This window comes from Paroedura picta, chromosome 14, assembly GCF_049243985.1.
Source record: "Paroedura picta isolate Pp20150507F chromosome 14, Ppicta_v3.0, whole genome shotgun sequence".
Classification (NCBI taxonomy): Eukaryota; Metazoa; Chordata; class Lepidosauria; order Squamata; family Gekkonidae; genus Paroedura; species Paroedura picta.
Window position 1 is genome coordinate 21,395,293 of NC_135382.1, and position 17,131 is coordinate 21,412,423.

At 45.5% G+C, this 17,131-nt stretch overlaps 1 protein-coding gene across 4 annotated transcripts in view; it reads right to left on the reverse strand.

Moving 5' to 3' along the window:
* KCTD15 (potassium channel tetramerization domain containing 15) overlaps positions 1–17,131 on the reverse strand; it is a 387,504-nt gene that overhangs the window by 324,377 nt on the left and 45,996 nt on the right. For all 4 annotated transcript variants that reach the window (XM_077309658.1, XM_077309655.1, XM_077309656.1 and 1 more), the window contains exon 2: positions 5,070–5,300. In XM_077309658.1, the coding sequence (XP_077165773.1) occupies positions 5,070–5,181 (112 nt within the window). In that variant the 5' untranslated portion in view covers positions 5,182–5,300. The remainder of the gene's footprint in view (positions 1–5,069; positions 5,301–17,131) is intronic.

A 17,131-nucleotide genomic window follows, 5' to 3' on the forward strand; every position in this document is an offset into this window, starting at 1 on the left:
TTTTTCAGAAATCAACCCGGTGAATGTGAATTCATTATTCTCCTAGTATAGACCCAAGATATTTATCAGCACTTCATTATGATGCAGAACTGTTTCATCTCCCTGGCTGTAAAAGTATTTTTATATGGATATTTTATTTATGCATGTGTCAGTTGAAAACCGACCTCTGAAGAAGATCCAATGGTTAAGATTGTTTTGTTATTTGTGGCATATTTTTGATACTGTTTGTGTGACCCAAAGGGTTTTCGTATGTCTTCGGCAATTTTAATGTATTGATTTTAGTTGACCTAGTTCAGCATCATGCATTTAATATATTTTGATGATAATAAGTTTCGTATTTCTCAACCTTTTTGGTTCCATCACAAATCTCCTGGGATTTCCCAACTTGGAGCTAGCAACCCTAAAACTCCTGCTCCTCACCTCCTTTGGGGTTTTTCAAGTTTTACCCACCTCCAGGTGCTACAACAACGACAAAAAAAAACCCTGGGGTACACAGTAAATGGGAAATGAACTTCAATAGGAACTAACCCATTGAACTGTTGCCTAAATTATCACACTTGTTGAATTGTTGCATTACTATACACAAATTTACAGTATCATTTGATTATTATGATTGTCTTGATGATACTTTATAAATGACTATTTTGCACTTTTGGAAGCATCATTTACTATCTTCAGAGTCACGATTACAACCTCCAGGTGGTGGCTGGAGATCTCCTGGGATGACAACTGATCTTCATATGACGGAGGTCAGTATACCTGGAGAAAATGGCTGCTTTGGAAGGTGGACTCTATAGCAATTATAGCCCATTGACGTCCCTCCCCATCCAAAGCCCTGCTGTCCTCAGGCTCCATCTCCCAAATCTCCAGGTATTTCCCAATTTGAACCTGGCAAACCTAGGGGCCATTTCGCACGGGGATCTTTGTTGCAAATTGTTTGCGGAATGAAAAATCGCCATTTAAAATAGTGGAATTCGTCGTTTTGCACACCTGGCTTTGTAGTGGAATCAGTTGCGTTTTTTAGCGTTTCCCACAGGCTTCCGGTCTCGGCAGAAATCGCTAGAAAGGAAGCGCTATTGCCAAGCTCGTCCCGCCCCTGGCCGTCAAGCAGCCAATGGGCAGCCGTTAGCATGCTCCCAAACAGCCGCTTTCCCTTTAAGGAAGGTTTTTTAAAAAAAAAACAGACCCATAGCAACGAATCTGTGTAGATTCGTTGCTACGGAGAGACCCATCCAGCTGCCTATTGTGAGCTATCGTTTGATTGTATGATCGTTTGCACGCTGCCTCGAGTGATAAAAAAAAATTCCCCCCCCCCTTCTCACGGGCTCGATTTTCGGCTGAATTTATGTGTAAAAAATAAAGGGACTTTATTTCAGCAAACGGGCTTTTAAGTGGTTTGTGCTTAGTGACTAAAGGTGAAGGACTGAAGCCAGGGAAGCCTCTAAACAGAAAGAGGCTCGCCGGTGCGTTTATCCCCGCTCGCTCCGAGAAAAAAAAATGGCGATCGCTTCGCCGGAAGTTTGGAGGAGAGATCCAGGGGGAGGGACTTTGAAGAACCAGCTACAATGGTAACGCACAGGTCTTTAGCGCTAGTGTTGCAGATTGGTTGCAGGAGTGTATCGCTATCCGGAGGGTGAATCCAGTTTTCTGGATTCCCCTGAAAGCGCCACAACGAAGCGCTTATTGCTGATCGGTTTCAGGATTGTTGCAGATTGTTGACGACGTCGTGCGTTATGGCAAATTAGTAGCGTTTTCAATCGGCAACCATTGTGCTATTTTTAAGCCGTGGGAAATGCCCCTAGTTCTTTCCCATATTTGAACATGCCACCCAATTTCAGTGATTCTTCAACATTAGGTGCAAACAGATAGGCATTGCTTCACTCCTGTTCTCCTCAAAGCCGGTGCCCTCCTTCCCTTTTGCTCTCTAAGCCCTCTGCTTCATACAGACTCATTTCATCCGGTTACTTGTGGCAAACTATGCAATTGTATTGATGATGCTGCCGTACTAGATCTGTTGTGAAGCCATCAGAGATACACCTGAAGAGGATTTTGTTGATGACCGGAGCCAACTGGATTCAACAAGCAAAAGAGGTAAAGAAATGCCAGAATTGAGAAGATGCAGTCAGCAGAACAGACGGGTCTTGAAGGTGCAGCAAAATGGCTCAGAGGTTCAGACAGAAGAGTATTGCGGAGAGGCAGGTGACAAGGTTACCTCAGACGTTGTACTTGCACAGAAAGTATCAGAATTACAGAACATTCATTTTCTACAGATTCCACTTCAACATTAATCCTAGCACGTCTACGAGTGTCTGCTCTGTGTAAATTTATCATGTCTGCCGCGGCCTGCAAACTATGTTCTATATTTAATACGGATGCTCAGGGAATCTGTTTTGCCCTTTGTAAAGAGCTGTCTGTCACAAACGGTGTCTGTTTTGAGCAAAACACATTGTAGTGCGTCTAAGTATCGGTTGGGAACGCTTTGTTAGCCAGTAGCCAAAAAACTCCATGACACTCGCTGCATCCCAGGCACCTCTATCTATAAATATATTGTAAGCATTCGTTTCCAACAGATAAATGTAATCAAGGTTTATATGTTCAGAGAAGCCAACAGGATGGGATTGTTTCACTTGAAAGATCAGAAGAAAATTGTAACTAATGTTGTGGAAAATTACTTTGATATTGCTTTCTCAGTACAGGATTACAATTAGGTTGCAGTGTGAACCACAGGGAAAAAAAAATAAATGGATAGTAACAAATCAACACAAACAGCTACTGTCAGGAGTACTTTGCTGACAGAAAGTAATGTAAGCATTACTTAAAGTTTTATGACTCTCGTTTTATTCTGGCTTAAGTAGTACATCAAGGTTTCCCGTACTGTGGTTGCTCAGACTGCAGCCAATAAAGTACCCTTTCCGGAGCAGACAGCAAAAACGAAAGAAACAAACTATCGTTTATTAACCTTGTTTTATAAGTTACACCGTCCCAAATTAAACTGGACTGAAGGTATTAAGAATGAGCAACGATCTCTCCTCAGAGATAATTCTGCTCTGCTTTGGGGGAATTGGGGCAGTCAGAAAGCACAAGTCCACCTGGCTTTCAGGCTGATGCTACGGGGAGATTTGGAGGCAGCTTGCAATCTCCTCTGAATGTTTCGATCCTTCAGTCTTCAAGTATTTAAAAGGCTGCCATGTAGTGGATGGAGCAGAGTTGTTCTCTCTTGCCCCGGAGGGACGGACCAGAACTAGTGGGATGAAATTAATGCAACAGAAATTCCGTCTAAACATCCGGAAGAAGTTCCTGACAGCTAAAGCCAGTGGAACAGGCTTCCTCGGAAGGTGGTGGGTTCTCCATCTTTGGACATTTTAAAAAAGAGGCTGGATAGCCATCTGATAGAGAAGCTGATTCTATGAAGGTTCAAGGGGGTGGCAGGTGACAGTGGATGAGCAATAGGGTTGTGAGTGTCCTGTATTGTACGGTGGTGGGGGGTGGACTAGATGACCCAGGAGTTCCCTTCCAATTCTGTTATTCTATTATTCTATGATCCGGAAAGGCTTCCAGGTCTCCCACTACAGTGGAAGAGCTCCCACTAGCAACCCCCTAAATGTGTGCTGCCACTTGGTGAATCAACAGGGAAAGCAGGAAATACAAGCTAACATAGAGTTCCCACAGAATCCTAGGGCAACATGACATCACCTTGGGGGGGGGGGTCTCCCGAAATGACATTATACCACTGAAATCACATTATCCCCCTCAAGTCCATCCACCTCCCGGTCTCCGGCCAGTTGCCAGCAACCCTACAACTAGGTGACAATTGGGATCACTTTACACAGAGCAATTTCCTACTCTAGTTCTACGTGGTGTGGGAAATGTGGGAATGTGAGGAAGCAAGAGCCACTTCTACAGCCAGAGAACAGAAATGTCTGTGCCATACCTTGGGACACCACCTCCCCATTAGTTGACCTGAGTTTCCCCACCTTTCAGCCTCCCGATCCAAATGTACGTTTTCAATAGGGGGAGAAGCTTTCACTGAAAAATGCATTACAATTACACACACAGCATCCACACAAGCTTCCTCCTTTTTCTTCCTCCCCAGAAACCCCAAAATCCTGCCCCTAGCCCCTTTGGGCTCGTGTGGGGGAACAGAAAGGGAAACTGCCCAACCTGGTCTGAGCCAAAGAAACATCTTCTTGCTCATTCACCATTTCAGAGATGCCTCACCTCCCACCCTGCCCATGAAGGGAGCTCAGGGGAAGACAATGAACCAAGAAACCTTTAGCATTCACAACAAAAAATGACATGAGTGCTAAAACCTTTGCTTGGGTTCACTGCAACAACCTTTGCTTGGGTTCACTGCAATCAGAATGAGGGTTGCCAATCTCCAGATGCTGGATGAAGCTCTCCCACTATTACAGCACATCTCCAGGCAACAGGGATGAGTTCCCCTGGAGGAAACAGCCCCCTTCAAAGGTAGGCTCTATGGCAATATGCCACACTGAACTCCTTCCCCACCCTAAACCCCACCCTCCTCAGGCTCCACCCCCAAAATCTCCAGGTATTTCCCAACCTGGAGCTGGCAACCCTAATTAGAACCAGGACTATGCAACAGGGATCCAAAATACCTGAGCTTTCTTTAATGCCCTTTGTAGCTCAGCACTGACAAGCAGCCACTCCCGGTCCATCTCAGAGACCACAGGTATCAGCACATCTTCTCTAATCTATCTCGCACCAACAGTGATCTGCCTCAAGCTTTCAGATGGGACAAGGCAACATTGAATAAAGGGCTTATTCCTTAAACATTACAACTCTTCTCTTGGGGCAAGACCTCCACAGCCTTTGCGAGGAACAGACCACCCTTGACACAACACCCACACAACGTTCCTAAGGCCTCGTCAGAGATAAGCAAAGGATGCTTTCCATTGACAGCAAAATAAATGTTTCCAGTGCTATTTCAGCACGCACAGGCACCCCAAAAGGAAACCACAAGCCCATGAACTGCAAAGATGTTTCCAACCACTGGATATTAATTGCAAAAGGACCAGTTCAGGAGAAAACAGCGGAAAAACAATAACCTGGTGTTTGTTGATGGACAATTTCTTCTGGGTCCTGCAGGTGGATGAAGACCACAAGCCCGGCTGCTCCAAACAGCAGGATGAAGGAGAACATGCAGGTCAGCTTCATCATTGACGGCCTCAAACCAATCCAGTTTTGGTCCTCAGGAAGAAGAAAAGATATTCCGTCTCTGACTCACGGGTCGCAGGCATCCTCTCAGCATCTCAGCGGGCTCGCCATTCCAGGCAGACCTACGAGAAGGGGAAGAAACACAAAGCTGCTATGGCCATGTACTTCTACTGACCGCCCCTAACCATGCTCTGAATAAGGGATGCTACAAGTGGACTGTCTGGATGCCTTGCAATCTGCCTGATTCATATCTGCGAATTTTATATTTTGGACTATAAAATTAACAAGAAGAAGAAGAACTGCAAACCAGCCTCAAAACACCTGAGACAGAATAAGGAGGTGGAAAAGTTGGTTTTTATATCCTGCTTTTCACTGCCTGGAGGAGTCTCAAAGTGGCTAACAATCGCCTTCCCTTTCCTCTCCCCACAACAAACATCCTATGAGGTAGGTGAGGCTAAGAGAGCCATGATATTACTGAAGAAGAGTTGGTTCTTATATGCCGCTTTTCTCTACCTAAAGGAGTCTCCAAGTGGCTTACAATCACCTTCCCTTTCCTCTCCCCACAACAGACACCCGGTGAGATGGGTGAGGCTTAGCAAGCGCTGATATTACTGCTCAATCAGAACAGCTTTATCGGTGCTGTGGCGAGCCCAAGGTCACCCAGCTGGCTGCATGTGGAGGAGGAACAGGGAATCAAACCTGGTTCACCAATTAGAAGCTGCTGCTCATAACATGACTTTCAGGTAGTAGCATTCACTTTAAATGCTACTAAAATTGCTTGCAGGTCTTTAGTTGTGGGTGGAAGACCATAATTCAGGAGCATAGGGATGCCAACTTCCAGGTGGAACCTGGAGCTCCCCCACAATTACAGTTTATCTCCAGACCACAGAGATCAGTTTCCCTGGAGAAAATGGATGCGTTGGATGGTGAACCAAGGCACTGGAGCTCACTAACATCCCTGTCCTCCCCAGGCTTCCTCCCCAAATCTTCAGGAGTTTCCTAGCTTGGATCTGGCAACCCTATGCCCATTCCCTGCCAGGGGTGCCCCTCAATCTTCTCTAAACCTCTTCCCAACTCCCTACCGATGAAGTCATGCAGGGAACCAATGGCATTTTAAAAGTTTCCTCTCCCCATTTAAAACTGTAATAAAAGGGAGTAAATTGTCACGGCTATGAATTTACAGCTCTGTAGTGCCCAATATCGCAGTCATAATTAAATAAAGACCTCCTTTTATTGTTCTCATTTGCCCACGTTCAACAATAATGTGCCAGTTGTTTAGGGCATAGTTCAAACAGTTCACACATCAGGATAGATGTCGCCAGGCTGCTGTTTAATTGTGGGGTTGCTGCGTTCGCTGGAAATTAAACTTGCAGTTGCGTCCTGGGTGGTTTGGAGCCCGAAAATTCATTTATTGCAGGGGAATTGAAATTATATATTTTGGGACGCGCCCGTGGAGGAGACTACTGAGGGGAAGAGCACCGAACCGCAAGTGTTTAAGTGAACTTATTTTACGCTCTTGTCTGGGTGTACATGAGGAAAGTGGAATTTTTCACGAGGACCAGCTAACATAGAATGCACTTTTTATTACTAAATAATAAACGGCCAGTGACATTTGGGGCAATATAACCAGTCGGTTGCCTCTAACTTGGGAGAATTCAACATTAACTTTACTTTTGCCTCGTTAAGTTTTGTTTCCATGTCACTGGGCAATTTTGACATCATGATAAAGTTGTATAACGTCATATGTGCTCACTGCAGTATACAGTTGCCAACTTTGGGTTGAGAAATTCCGGGAGACTGGGGGATAAAACCTGGGGAGAATGAAGTTTGAGGAAGAGAAGGACCCAAGCAGGGTACAGTGTTATATAGTTGGCTCCCTAGAGCAATCATTTCCTTCATATAGACTGGTTTCTGTAGTCTGGAGCAGGGGTAGTCAACCTGTGGTCCTCCAGATGTTTGTGGACTACAATTCCCATGAGCCCCTGCCAGGATTTGCTGGCAGGGGCTCATGGGAATTGTAGTCCACGGACATCTGGAGGACCACAGGTTGACTACCCCTGATATACAGAACAAGAAGCAAACCAAAGGATCTCGGGACACCTATCTGGTAGCACAAGATCGCTGAATCCAGCATAGCAAGTAGAAACACGAGGAGTCTTCAGTCTTTAAAATACAATTTCTTTAATTGTCTTGTCTTTAATAAGAAGTATTCTTTAACGATTCCCACGGCGTTTTGCTCATCAGCGCTTTATCAAGGAATTCCAAAATCTTAAAAATGAAAACAATGGTTAGTAATTGGGCATAAAATAATGTTGGCATTGGAAGAAATTATTAATGCATGTCATGAATACATATGGGGAATATTCAGCAGGATATTCAGTTCTAGAAAATCACTCTCGGGATAGTGAAGCTAAGGCGACAGAAACAAATATTAATAATAAACAATACAGTGATCAGCTGCGGTAATTCTTGATTACTTTATCGTTTATTATTATGTATGTATTCATGACATGTTTTAATAATTTTTTTTCAATACAAACGCAATACAAAGATCTTGGAATCCCTTGATAAAGCGCTATTGAGAAAAACGCAGTGGGGATTATGAAAGAATACTTCTTATTAAAGAAATTGCATTTTGAAGATTGAAGACTCCCTGTATGTTTACTTGCGATGCTGGATTCAGTGGCCTTGTGCTACCAAACAGGTGTCCCTTTTCCTTTGGTCTGCTTATTGCCCACCTGGAGGTCGGCAACCCTCTTGCAAGGATTGACCCAGGAAGGTGGCAGGGTCAGCATGAGAGGAGGCAGCAAATCCAGCTTGGGTAATACAGGACATCATTTGATCTCTTCCACAAAACCATTCTCTTAAGTCAGTGGATCTCAACCTTCCTAATGCTGCCACCCTTTAATAGATGGCACCTGCCCCGGCCAAGCTGCTTGCCCTGCCACAACCCCTGTGAAAGGGTCATTCGACCCCCAGGTTGAGAACCACTGTCTTAAGGTGTGCAGGAATGGACTAAAATAAAGGCACTGCAAGCAGAAAATGGGCCTACGGATGGGATCCAGCACCTCGGATCCAATAATGTGCAAACAGAAACATGAACAGACTTAGCACAGTTCCCCTTGCACAGTATCTTGTGGAACACCTCACCCCCCCCCCCCAATGCATTAGAGGACCCAGACTGGCTCACACAAGATACTGCACAACCAGACACACATGTAGGAATACCCTAAGTGTGATGTTCTCCTTTGCTTGCAAATCAGGGTCTGGGAAATTCACTCAGGTCCCTGCCCTCAGGTTCACAGAATGGAGGCAGGTGTGTCCCAAACAACAACCAGAAAGGGGTCAGGATGGGAGCAACTGGATGCAAAAACAGGTGTTCAGGCAGGTCACCGCTCTGAGTAACAAGCAGCATTAAAGAACAGGGACTTCACCCCATGAGTGTCAACCAACAAGGGAGTGCAGGGGTGGGGGGGAGAGACAGATGTGGATCTATAGCACAGGTTTGTATTGTGTGTGTGTTTTTTGTATCAAAATCTATCAAAATAATTAGAAAGAGAGGAAGGACATACTGTTTCTTGTGAAAGCACCTTAAAAATTACTTATCTTCTCCTGCTCCCACCCTGTATTTCACTAGGTACAGGAGATTCCTGCTTCTGTAGGGCAGGGGTAGTCAACCTGTGGTCCTCCGGATGTCCATGGACTACAATTCCCATGAGCCCCTGCCAGCGTTTGCTGGCAGGTTGACTACCTCTGCTGTAGGGTATTATGGGGGAGCTTAATACACAGCTGAAGAAATGCTTTTATGATGGAAAACATATCCCCCCTTCCCCTCCCCTCCACACACATAGAGGCTACAAATCACCATGGGCTTTGTGAGTTACTAATCTTCATAATAACATGTTACATCCATTAGCGAGTTAATGAGAAAGCCCTGAAGGACCTTGATGAGCAGTTAAACTACCTCTAGATCCAAAACGATCATAATCATGTTTCCCCCATTCTGATAAAAAGCGGCCCAGATGCTCTTGTGACTGCATCAATGGCGAACGGGAGAATCGTTCAGACTTCCTCTTAACCAGCAGAACAGAAACTCGACAGAAACCTTGAATCCCCATCCCAGCCTCATGGGCAGAGCTTCAGACTGCATTTCTGCTGCTTACCACTCTGTGCCACAAGAGGCTCATAATGGAAGTAGGCTCCACCACAAAATGACTAGTCCACAATCCTGCCTCCTACAGAAGCCAATGCGGAGCGTGTACTGTTTCACGGGTTTCTTAATGATAAAAAAGTTGAGAAAGGCAGATCTACTCCATTTTGACCCTGTCTTTCTTCTTAATGGGAACCCAAAGCTGTTTATACCAGTCCCCTCACTTCCCTTTTAGCCTCACAACAACCTTGTGGGGTAGGTTACACTGAGAGTAGGCAACAGGCTTCCTCGGGAGGTGATGGGTTCTCCATCTTTGGAAATCTTTAAACAGAGTCTGGATAGCCAGCTGACAGAGAGGCCGATTGTGTGAAGGCTCAAGGGAGTGGCAGGTGAAAGTGGATGGGCCATAGGGTTGTGAGTGTCCTGCATAGTGCAGGGGGTAGGACTAGATGACCCAGGAGGTCCCTTCCAATTCTATGATTCTAACTAGCCAACATCACCCATCAGGCTCCCATGGCAGAGAAGGGATTTGCACCTGGGTCTCCCAAATCCTAGCCCGACACTCTAGCCATCGCAATGCCCTGGATCTGTTCGGTTCCAGATTCCAAAGACGAGGGCCCTAGAGAAAGGCTGCCCAGCCCAGAGTTGTAAGAAGGTCTGTCCTCTATGGCCAACCGAAGGGCATAGCAACATGACACACCTGTTCGGGATTCGGTCTGTGCTTTGCTAATCTATCACTTGTAAAGGAGCACCCCAAGCTCCCTTGGTTCTTCCCCCTCTTCCATTCCATAACTTTTCCATTTGCCCCAAGATTTCAGGAGCAAGTGAAACTCATTGGTGAGTCTAATAATTGGCCAGACATAGAGTCTCATGAGCAAGCAGAACTGCTCAAGCCAACAAGAGAATCTCCTCAAAGGCGGGGAGGGGTTGCAACAGTTTGGGGGAAAGCAGAAATCTTTTTCTTCCTCTATGGGCTGCTTCCTTATTTGCATCTCGCCAACCTGTTTCAGGAGGATGTGGTACATGTACCTCCATAGACTTTCAGAAGGGGACATTGCGGCAACTGTGGGGACAACAAACTCTTTCATCATGTGAGCATCTTTCATAGTTGAGCACAGTGTGGCTGTTTTCAGAGCTTCCCCCCCCCCCAAAAAAAAATAGTCCGCTTCATCTTTAAAGTCCCGGTGACTAATTTGCTTGTCACCGAAACGGCACAAACACTTTCTCCCTAACGACTGAGAGCTCCATCTGTTTTGTCAAGGTGATTTTTCGACTCGCACGCACACGCCAGATTCCAAGACGGAGCGATCCCCCACTAATCTTTATTTGAGGTGTTAACGTGAAACCTCTAATTAAAATGAGCACACTCTCCCTTTCACGCACCAGCCACCCACGAGTTAATAAGACCCGCGGAGTCGAACTGGTAATTTGTGGCACGAGGACGCATATGAAGTGAAAGACATGTTTCCTCCCCCTCCCCTTTCCGTCAGATCTGTTTCTGAATTCAGCGGAATAATTATTAGTCTATCTGCCACATAGGAACAATAATACAAGCCCCCACCCCACATACCCTCTGCTCCTGGGTTCTTTTGACTCATTTCAGGCAGTGACAATGTGTGCACTGACCCAGTCTTAACCATGGGAACAGAGAGCCAGACAACCAGAAAACAAGAGCCTTGCAGTAGTTTGGGGCATTAAACATTAAAATAAGCTTTGCTGTGGGTTCACCCCCATGGCATGACTGCATTGTTTCCAGGTCTAGTCCCATGTGGACGAGGCTAAGTCAGGTAGCCTTTACTTTCCAAATCATTGCCACCCCCAGCTAGGTGAAGAAGAAAAAGAAAAATTCTTTATATGCCTATGAAAGGATGGCAAGAGCACCATGGGAGGGGGTGCACCTAAGTTGCCAACCCAGCCCTGGCAACCCCTGGGAGTTTTCCAGTGGCAGAACTTTGGAAAAAGATGGGTATTCTGCCATTATTTCCAGGTGAAAACTCAGACGTGACATTGCACCTGCCCCTACAGCACTCGAGTACTCCTACCAATCTCTATAATGAAGGCCATAGAGCCCAGTGCAATTCCTAGAGCGTGATAGTGGCCTGTGACATCGTATCTAGGATTTTGCCAAGAAATTACATCATGGTGTCAGCAACACCGTTTTCCCCTCTCCCACCACTGCCTCGACTGGTAACTGGGTACTGGATGCAGTGACAGGGCATTGCCTAGTGTTGCCGGGAAGCAAACACAATTACAATAGCACAGTCATTCCTGTACTCATAAGCCTTGACGAAAATTAAGAGTCTTTTTTTTTCTATTCCTCAAACAGCCTTGCCAATCATCAATCCAAAATATAATTGCTTTTACCCAACAAGTAAGGCTAGAAAATATACAACATTTAACAATTCGTTAAAAACAACCACCACCACTGGTTCCAGCAATTTTCCAGCTGCTGTCTTCTTCAGGTATTCATGTATTAAGTTCTGGAGCCAGTCAAGAGCCTTGGCAGCCATCTGGAACTCCAACCTGCTTGATTTCTGTAAATGAATATCTGAAGAAGTCTGTAGGTGAAAAATCACTGGAATGGGTGGCTTTTCATGAATTTTTACATTTTTTATATCTTCTAGCCCAGCCTTTCTCAACTTTTTTGCCATTGAGAAACCCATTCTTCAGGCTTTGAAAGCCCCAGAAGTGGAGCAATCGTGCAGAATATAGTTGGGAAGCAGAGCTGTGGATACGACCACCCAGGGCCCCTCCCTTCCCCACCCTCTCCCTACCCCCTCCAGGCTATTGGGGGGGGCAGGTCAACATGACCATATATGCTCACATCACCCAATAAATATTTAACATTTTTTAAAAATATTATACATTAATTAACTCCCACCCATTTGGGAAACCCTTCCAAGACAGTAAAGAAACCCCAGTGTTTCACGAAACCCTGATGGAGAAAGTCTGCTCTAGCCATTGTTAGGCAGAAACAATTGTATTTTGGGTTGACTAAAAGGTTGATTGAGAAAAAGAAAAAAAGGCTCTTCATTTTGTCATGGCTTATCAGTACATGCTTACACAGGACTTGCTGTGCTGTTGGGTCTGTCTCATCTGTCTACTGGGGCTCTGTTTATACTTTGTTATTGCTTAGGAGCTGGCAAACCTAATTCCTATCATAGAATCATAGAGTTGGAAGGGCCCTCATGGGTCATCTAGTCCAACCCCCTGCACTATGCAGGACACTCACAACCCTATCGCTCATCCACTGTAACCTGCCACCCCTTTAAGCCTTCACAGAATCAGCCTCTCCGTCAGATTGGCTATCCAGCCTCTGTTTAAAAATTTCCAAAGATGGAGAACCCACCACCTCCCGAGGAAGCCTGTTCCACTGAGAAACCGCTCTGACTGTCAGGAACTTCTTCAAGATGTTTAGACAGAATTTCTTTTGAATTAATTCATCCCAGTCGTTCTGGTCTGTCCCTCTGGGGCAAGAGAGAACAATTCTGCTCCATTCAAGGTTTTGGTTATAATCTTTAAGGCCTTCCGCGGTCTGGGACCCACATATATCTTCCACATAGCCTATCTATGAAGAGCTTCGGAGTGGAATTTTTCGAGAATTAGTGTTCCCATTGTCAGACTCTCAATATCAGTTCAGAGAAACAAAGACCTTTCTCGTTTAGACATCCTTTGGAAGATCTGGAGTGTTTTAGCATCCATATTAATGTTCGTGTACGTTTAAACTTGTATTTCATAGTAAAGAGAACGGCTCCTCGTGAATGTAATGTGGCCTTCACCCAGTGTTACCTGTTGCTTGTTTTGGATAGCCTCTGTATGGTGTGTCCTTGTCTGTTGTATCGCCTGGAAGCAGCCAAAGCTATTCCATGCCTAACAGATCTGCCATCACATATAGACATAGATTGTAGGTAGCCACAGAAAATGTTCAAAAGCAACAGTACTTAATTTTTAAAGTACCCATTACCAGATAGTCTTTCTGATTCAAGAATTTTGCAGTAGAGCAGACAAGAAAACAGTACCCCCTCTGAAAACTCTAATGCAATTTCGGTTGGAGAGGATGCGAAAGGTCACCCTCCCCTTGGTACTCCGAAATTAACCTTTGCTAATGTGTGCATAACCCTCTGCCTGCATAAGCAGCAGAAGAACTGGCAGACTTTTGCAGCCTGCCGCTGAATAAATATTATTCATATAAACTGTTCGGTTTTATGTCGCAGATCGTCATAAAATAGATACTGACCTTATTTTGCTCATGTATAATTAAAGCCAAGGCCTAACATTTTGCAAATAAATAAAAGATAACTGTTTTCTTCTGCAGATCAATCGCATCTCCTGTAATTTTCTTTCTTTCTCTCTTTCTCTTATTTTTTGAAAAAGAGACATTTGAAAGTTAAATTACGGTGCCTTTAAGCATAACAAGGGAACCGAATGTGCTCCAAAAACTCCCCGACTGATCTCTGCACATCCTTCAATGGAGATTTTGCAGTTTTTAAAAAAATGCAAACAATTATTAATATTGATTGCAACTAAAACAATATTGGATCTCAATATATCCTGATCTCTTTTATGAATTACGGGGCCCCGCCAGGCTGATTATGATGAAAGACTCTCTGCAGGCTCAATTTCTTGCCTGTGAGAAACTTGGGAAAGATCAGTGACTTGCGGGTGCGCTGATCATAATCAACCTCTAGAATATATATTTTTAAAGTGTCTCTAAAGTTCAGTGATGAGGCATGAAAAAATGAGATTTTTATCCCATTTCTGCCATCCTTCTAGTTCGCTGTTAGAACTCATTGGTGAACTTACAAGCATTTTAGCTTTCAGATCTGGTAAAAAAAAAAGTCTGCAATGGATCTGCAGTTAGGCTGCATTGCGTACGCTCTAAGGATGACGGTAAATAATTCCCCTGAAATAATTTTTTGAGTGGAGGTGAGCCCTGGGGTGGGGGGGGTGGGGGTAGGTATACCAGCACCCACATCCCCCCCCCAGTCAAAAGCTTCTCCTCCAAAGGCGTTGAGTGGGAATTTCCAAGAACCTGCAGCTGAGAAGTTAAATATTGTTGCACGCTGTTCAGAGCCAGCCTGGCGTAGTGGTCAGGAGTGCGGACTTCTAAACTGGCAGGCCGGGTTTGATTCTCCGCTCCTCCCCCACATGCAGCCAGCTGGGTGACCTTGGGCTCACCACAGCACTGATAAAACTGTTCTCACTGAGCAGTAATATCAGGGCTCTCTCAGCCTCACCTACCTCCCAGGATGTCTGTTGTGGGAAGAGGAAAGGGAAGGTGATTGTAAGCCACTTTGAGACTCCTTTGGGTAGAGAAAAGCGGCATATAAGAACCAACTCTTCTTCATTATCATCATCATCATCATTGTTCCATGCTCTTAGAATGTCCATGGGCAGCACTTACTTGAAACAATGTTTTGTGTCCATCGGCACAGAATCATAGAGAATCATAAAAGCCATCTAGTCCCACCCCCTGCTCAGGACAGAATCAGCCTAAAGCGTCCACGATAAATATATGTCCAGCCACTGCTTGAAGACTACCAGTGAGGGGGAGCTCACCACCTCCTCAGGCAGCTTATCCCAACAAAGTTTAATTTGGGGGATAAGCTTTTGTGTGCAGGCACATTTCTACAGATGTATCTGAGAGCCAGTTTGGTGTAGTGGTTAGGAGTGCGGACTTCTAATCTGGCATGCTGGGTTCAATTCTGCACTCCCCCACATGCAGCCAGCTGGGTGACCTTGGGCCACAGCACTGATAAAACTATTCTGACCCAGCAGTGATATCAGGGCTCTCTCAGCCTCACCCACCCCACAGGGTGTCTGTTGTGGGGAGAGGAAAGGGAAGGCAAATGGAAGCCGCTTTGAGCCTCCTTCGGGTAGGGAAAAGTGGCATATAAGAACCAACCCTTCTTCTTCTATCTGAAGTGATGTGGTGGTAAAGAAGTAAAATGTCATCGTGGGCTAAGTCAACAGAAGTATCACATCAAAATCACAAGATGTCACGGTCCCATTGTATAGCATACTGCTTAGACCGTACCTGGAATACTGTGTACAGTTTTGGAGGCCTCACTTCAAAAATGATGTGGGTTAAATAGAGAGGGTGCAGGGGAGAGCGATGAGGATGATCTGGGGCCTGGGGACCAAGCCCTGTGAGGAAAGGCTGAGGGACTTGGGAATGTTCAGCCTGAAGGAGGGGACATGATGGCTCTCTTTAAGTATCTAAAACAGGGGTAGTCAAACTGCGGCCCTCCAGATGTCCATGGACTACAATTCCCAGGAGCCCCCTGCCAGCATTTGCTGGCAGGGGGCTCCTGGGAATTGTAGTCCATGGACATCTGGAGGGCCGCAGTTTGACTACCCCTGATCTAAAAGGTTACCACTTGGAAGTTCCTGGTGGCAGCAGAGAAGGACCTGAAGCAATGGATTTGAACTACTTATAGAACAGTACTGGCTCGATGTCAGGAAAATCTTTTTCAGTCAGAGTAGTTCAGCCGTGGAATCAGGCTCCCTAAGGAAGTGGTAAGCTCCCTCTCACTGGCAGTCTTCAAGCAGTGGTTGGACAGACATTTTTCATGGATCCTTTAGGCTAATCCTGCGTTGAGCAGGGGGTTGGACTAGGTGCCCTGTATGGCCCCTTCCAACTCTATGATTCTGCTATTCTAAATCCACAAGAAAGTTCCTGCCCAGAATTAAACCTTGCTGATCTTAAAGGTGCTCCTGGACTCAAACTTTGTTCCATTGCTTCAGGCCAACACGACTACCCACCTGAATCAATACTTCCTTGGGCTTGTTTCCTCTGCAGTCTTACACTGCCTTTGCGATGTTGGCTTCATTTACAAGTAAAACACAGGTGAAAGCCCAGAGGCATGCCTACAAAGCAGCAGATCTGCTGCGCTTACATCAGACACACACACACACACACACCCCTCAAGAAAGAGAGAGAGCAAGCGAGAGAGCTCCTGTACTGGAAGGTCCTTCAGTCAACTCACAGCAGGGAACCGTCTGGTTCTCTCTTCCGTCTCTTGCAGAACAGCTGTATCTTTACACACTGGGACAGACCTAAAACCCTTTCCTTCCGCTGAAGAGATCATGCTTGACCTTGGAAGGGGGATATCAGCTGAGAATTGTCTGCAGAGAAAGCATCCGCAGTCATTAAGAAATGCTCCTTTTGAGCAAGGCTTTGCCCACCCCCACCCCCCAAGCCAGGACATGCAACTTTGGACTGAGCCTCCAAGAGAGGCCACGTCCACAGTGATCAGACTCACAACATTTTGCACACACATACAAAACCAGCTGGGTGACCTTGGGCTAGTCACAGTCCAGTTAGAGCTGTTCTCACCGACCACTCCTGTCAGAGCCCAATCAGCCCCACTTGCCCCATAGGGTGCCTGTTGTGGGGAGAGGAAGGGAAAGCAACTGTAAGCTGCTTTGAGATTCCTTCAGGTAATGAAAAGTGGGGCACAAGTCTTCTTTTTCTCCAAACATTTTGCAAAAATCTGCAAACTGCTATTGTTTTGGGGGGGAGGGGCATACAGCTATGGTACAATGGATCTGCTCAGACTAGGAGGGGACCTCTGCTAGAGTTTGTGCCTTCTTTCCAGTTCTCCAGTCCCAGTTCCATAGCATTATGTTGTTCTCCAGAGTCCAATGTCAATATATTGTGTAATTTTTTTGTTGGCTCCTTTTCCTAGGAATCTTTGCTGTTGGGTTTCCATATTCTTGTAATCGGCCTACGGACTGTTCTGCAAATAGTTCTATCACACCTGTAACCCGCCTTGAGTCCCAGTGAGAAAGGGGGACTGA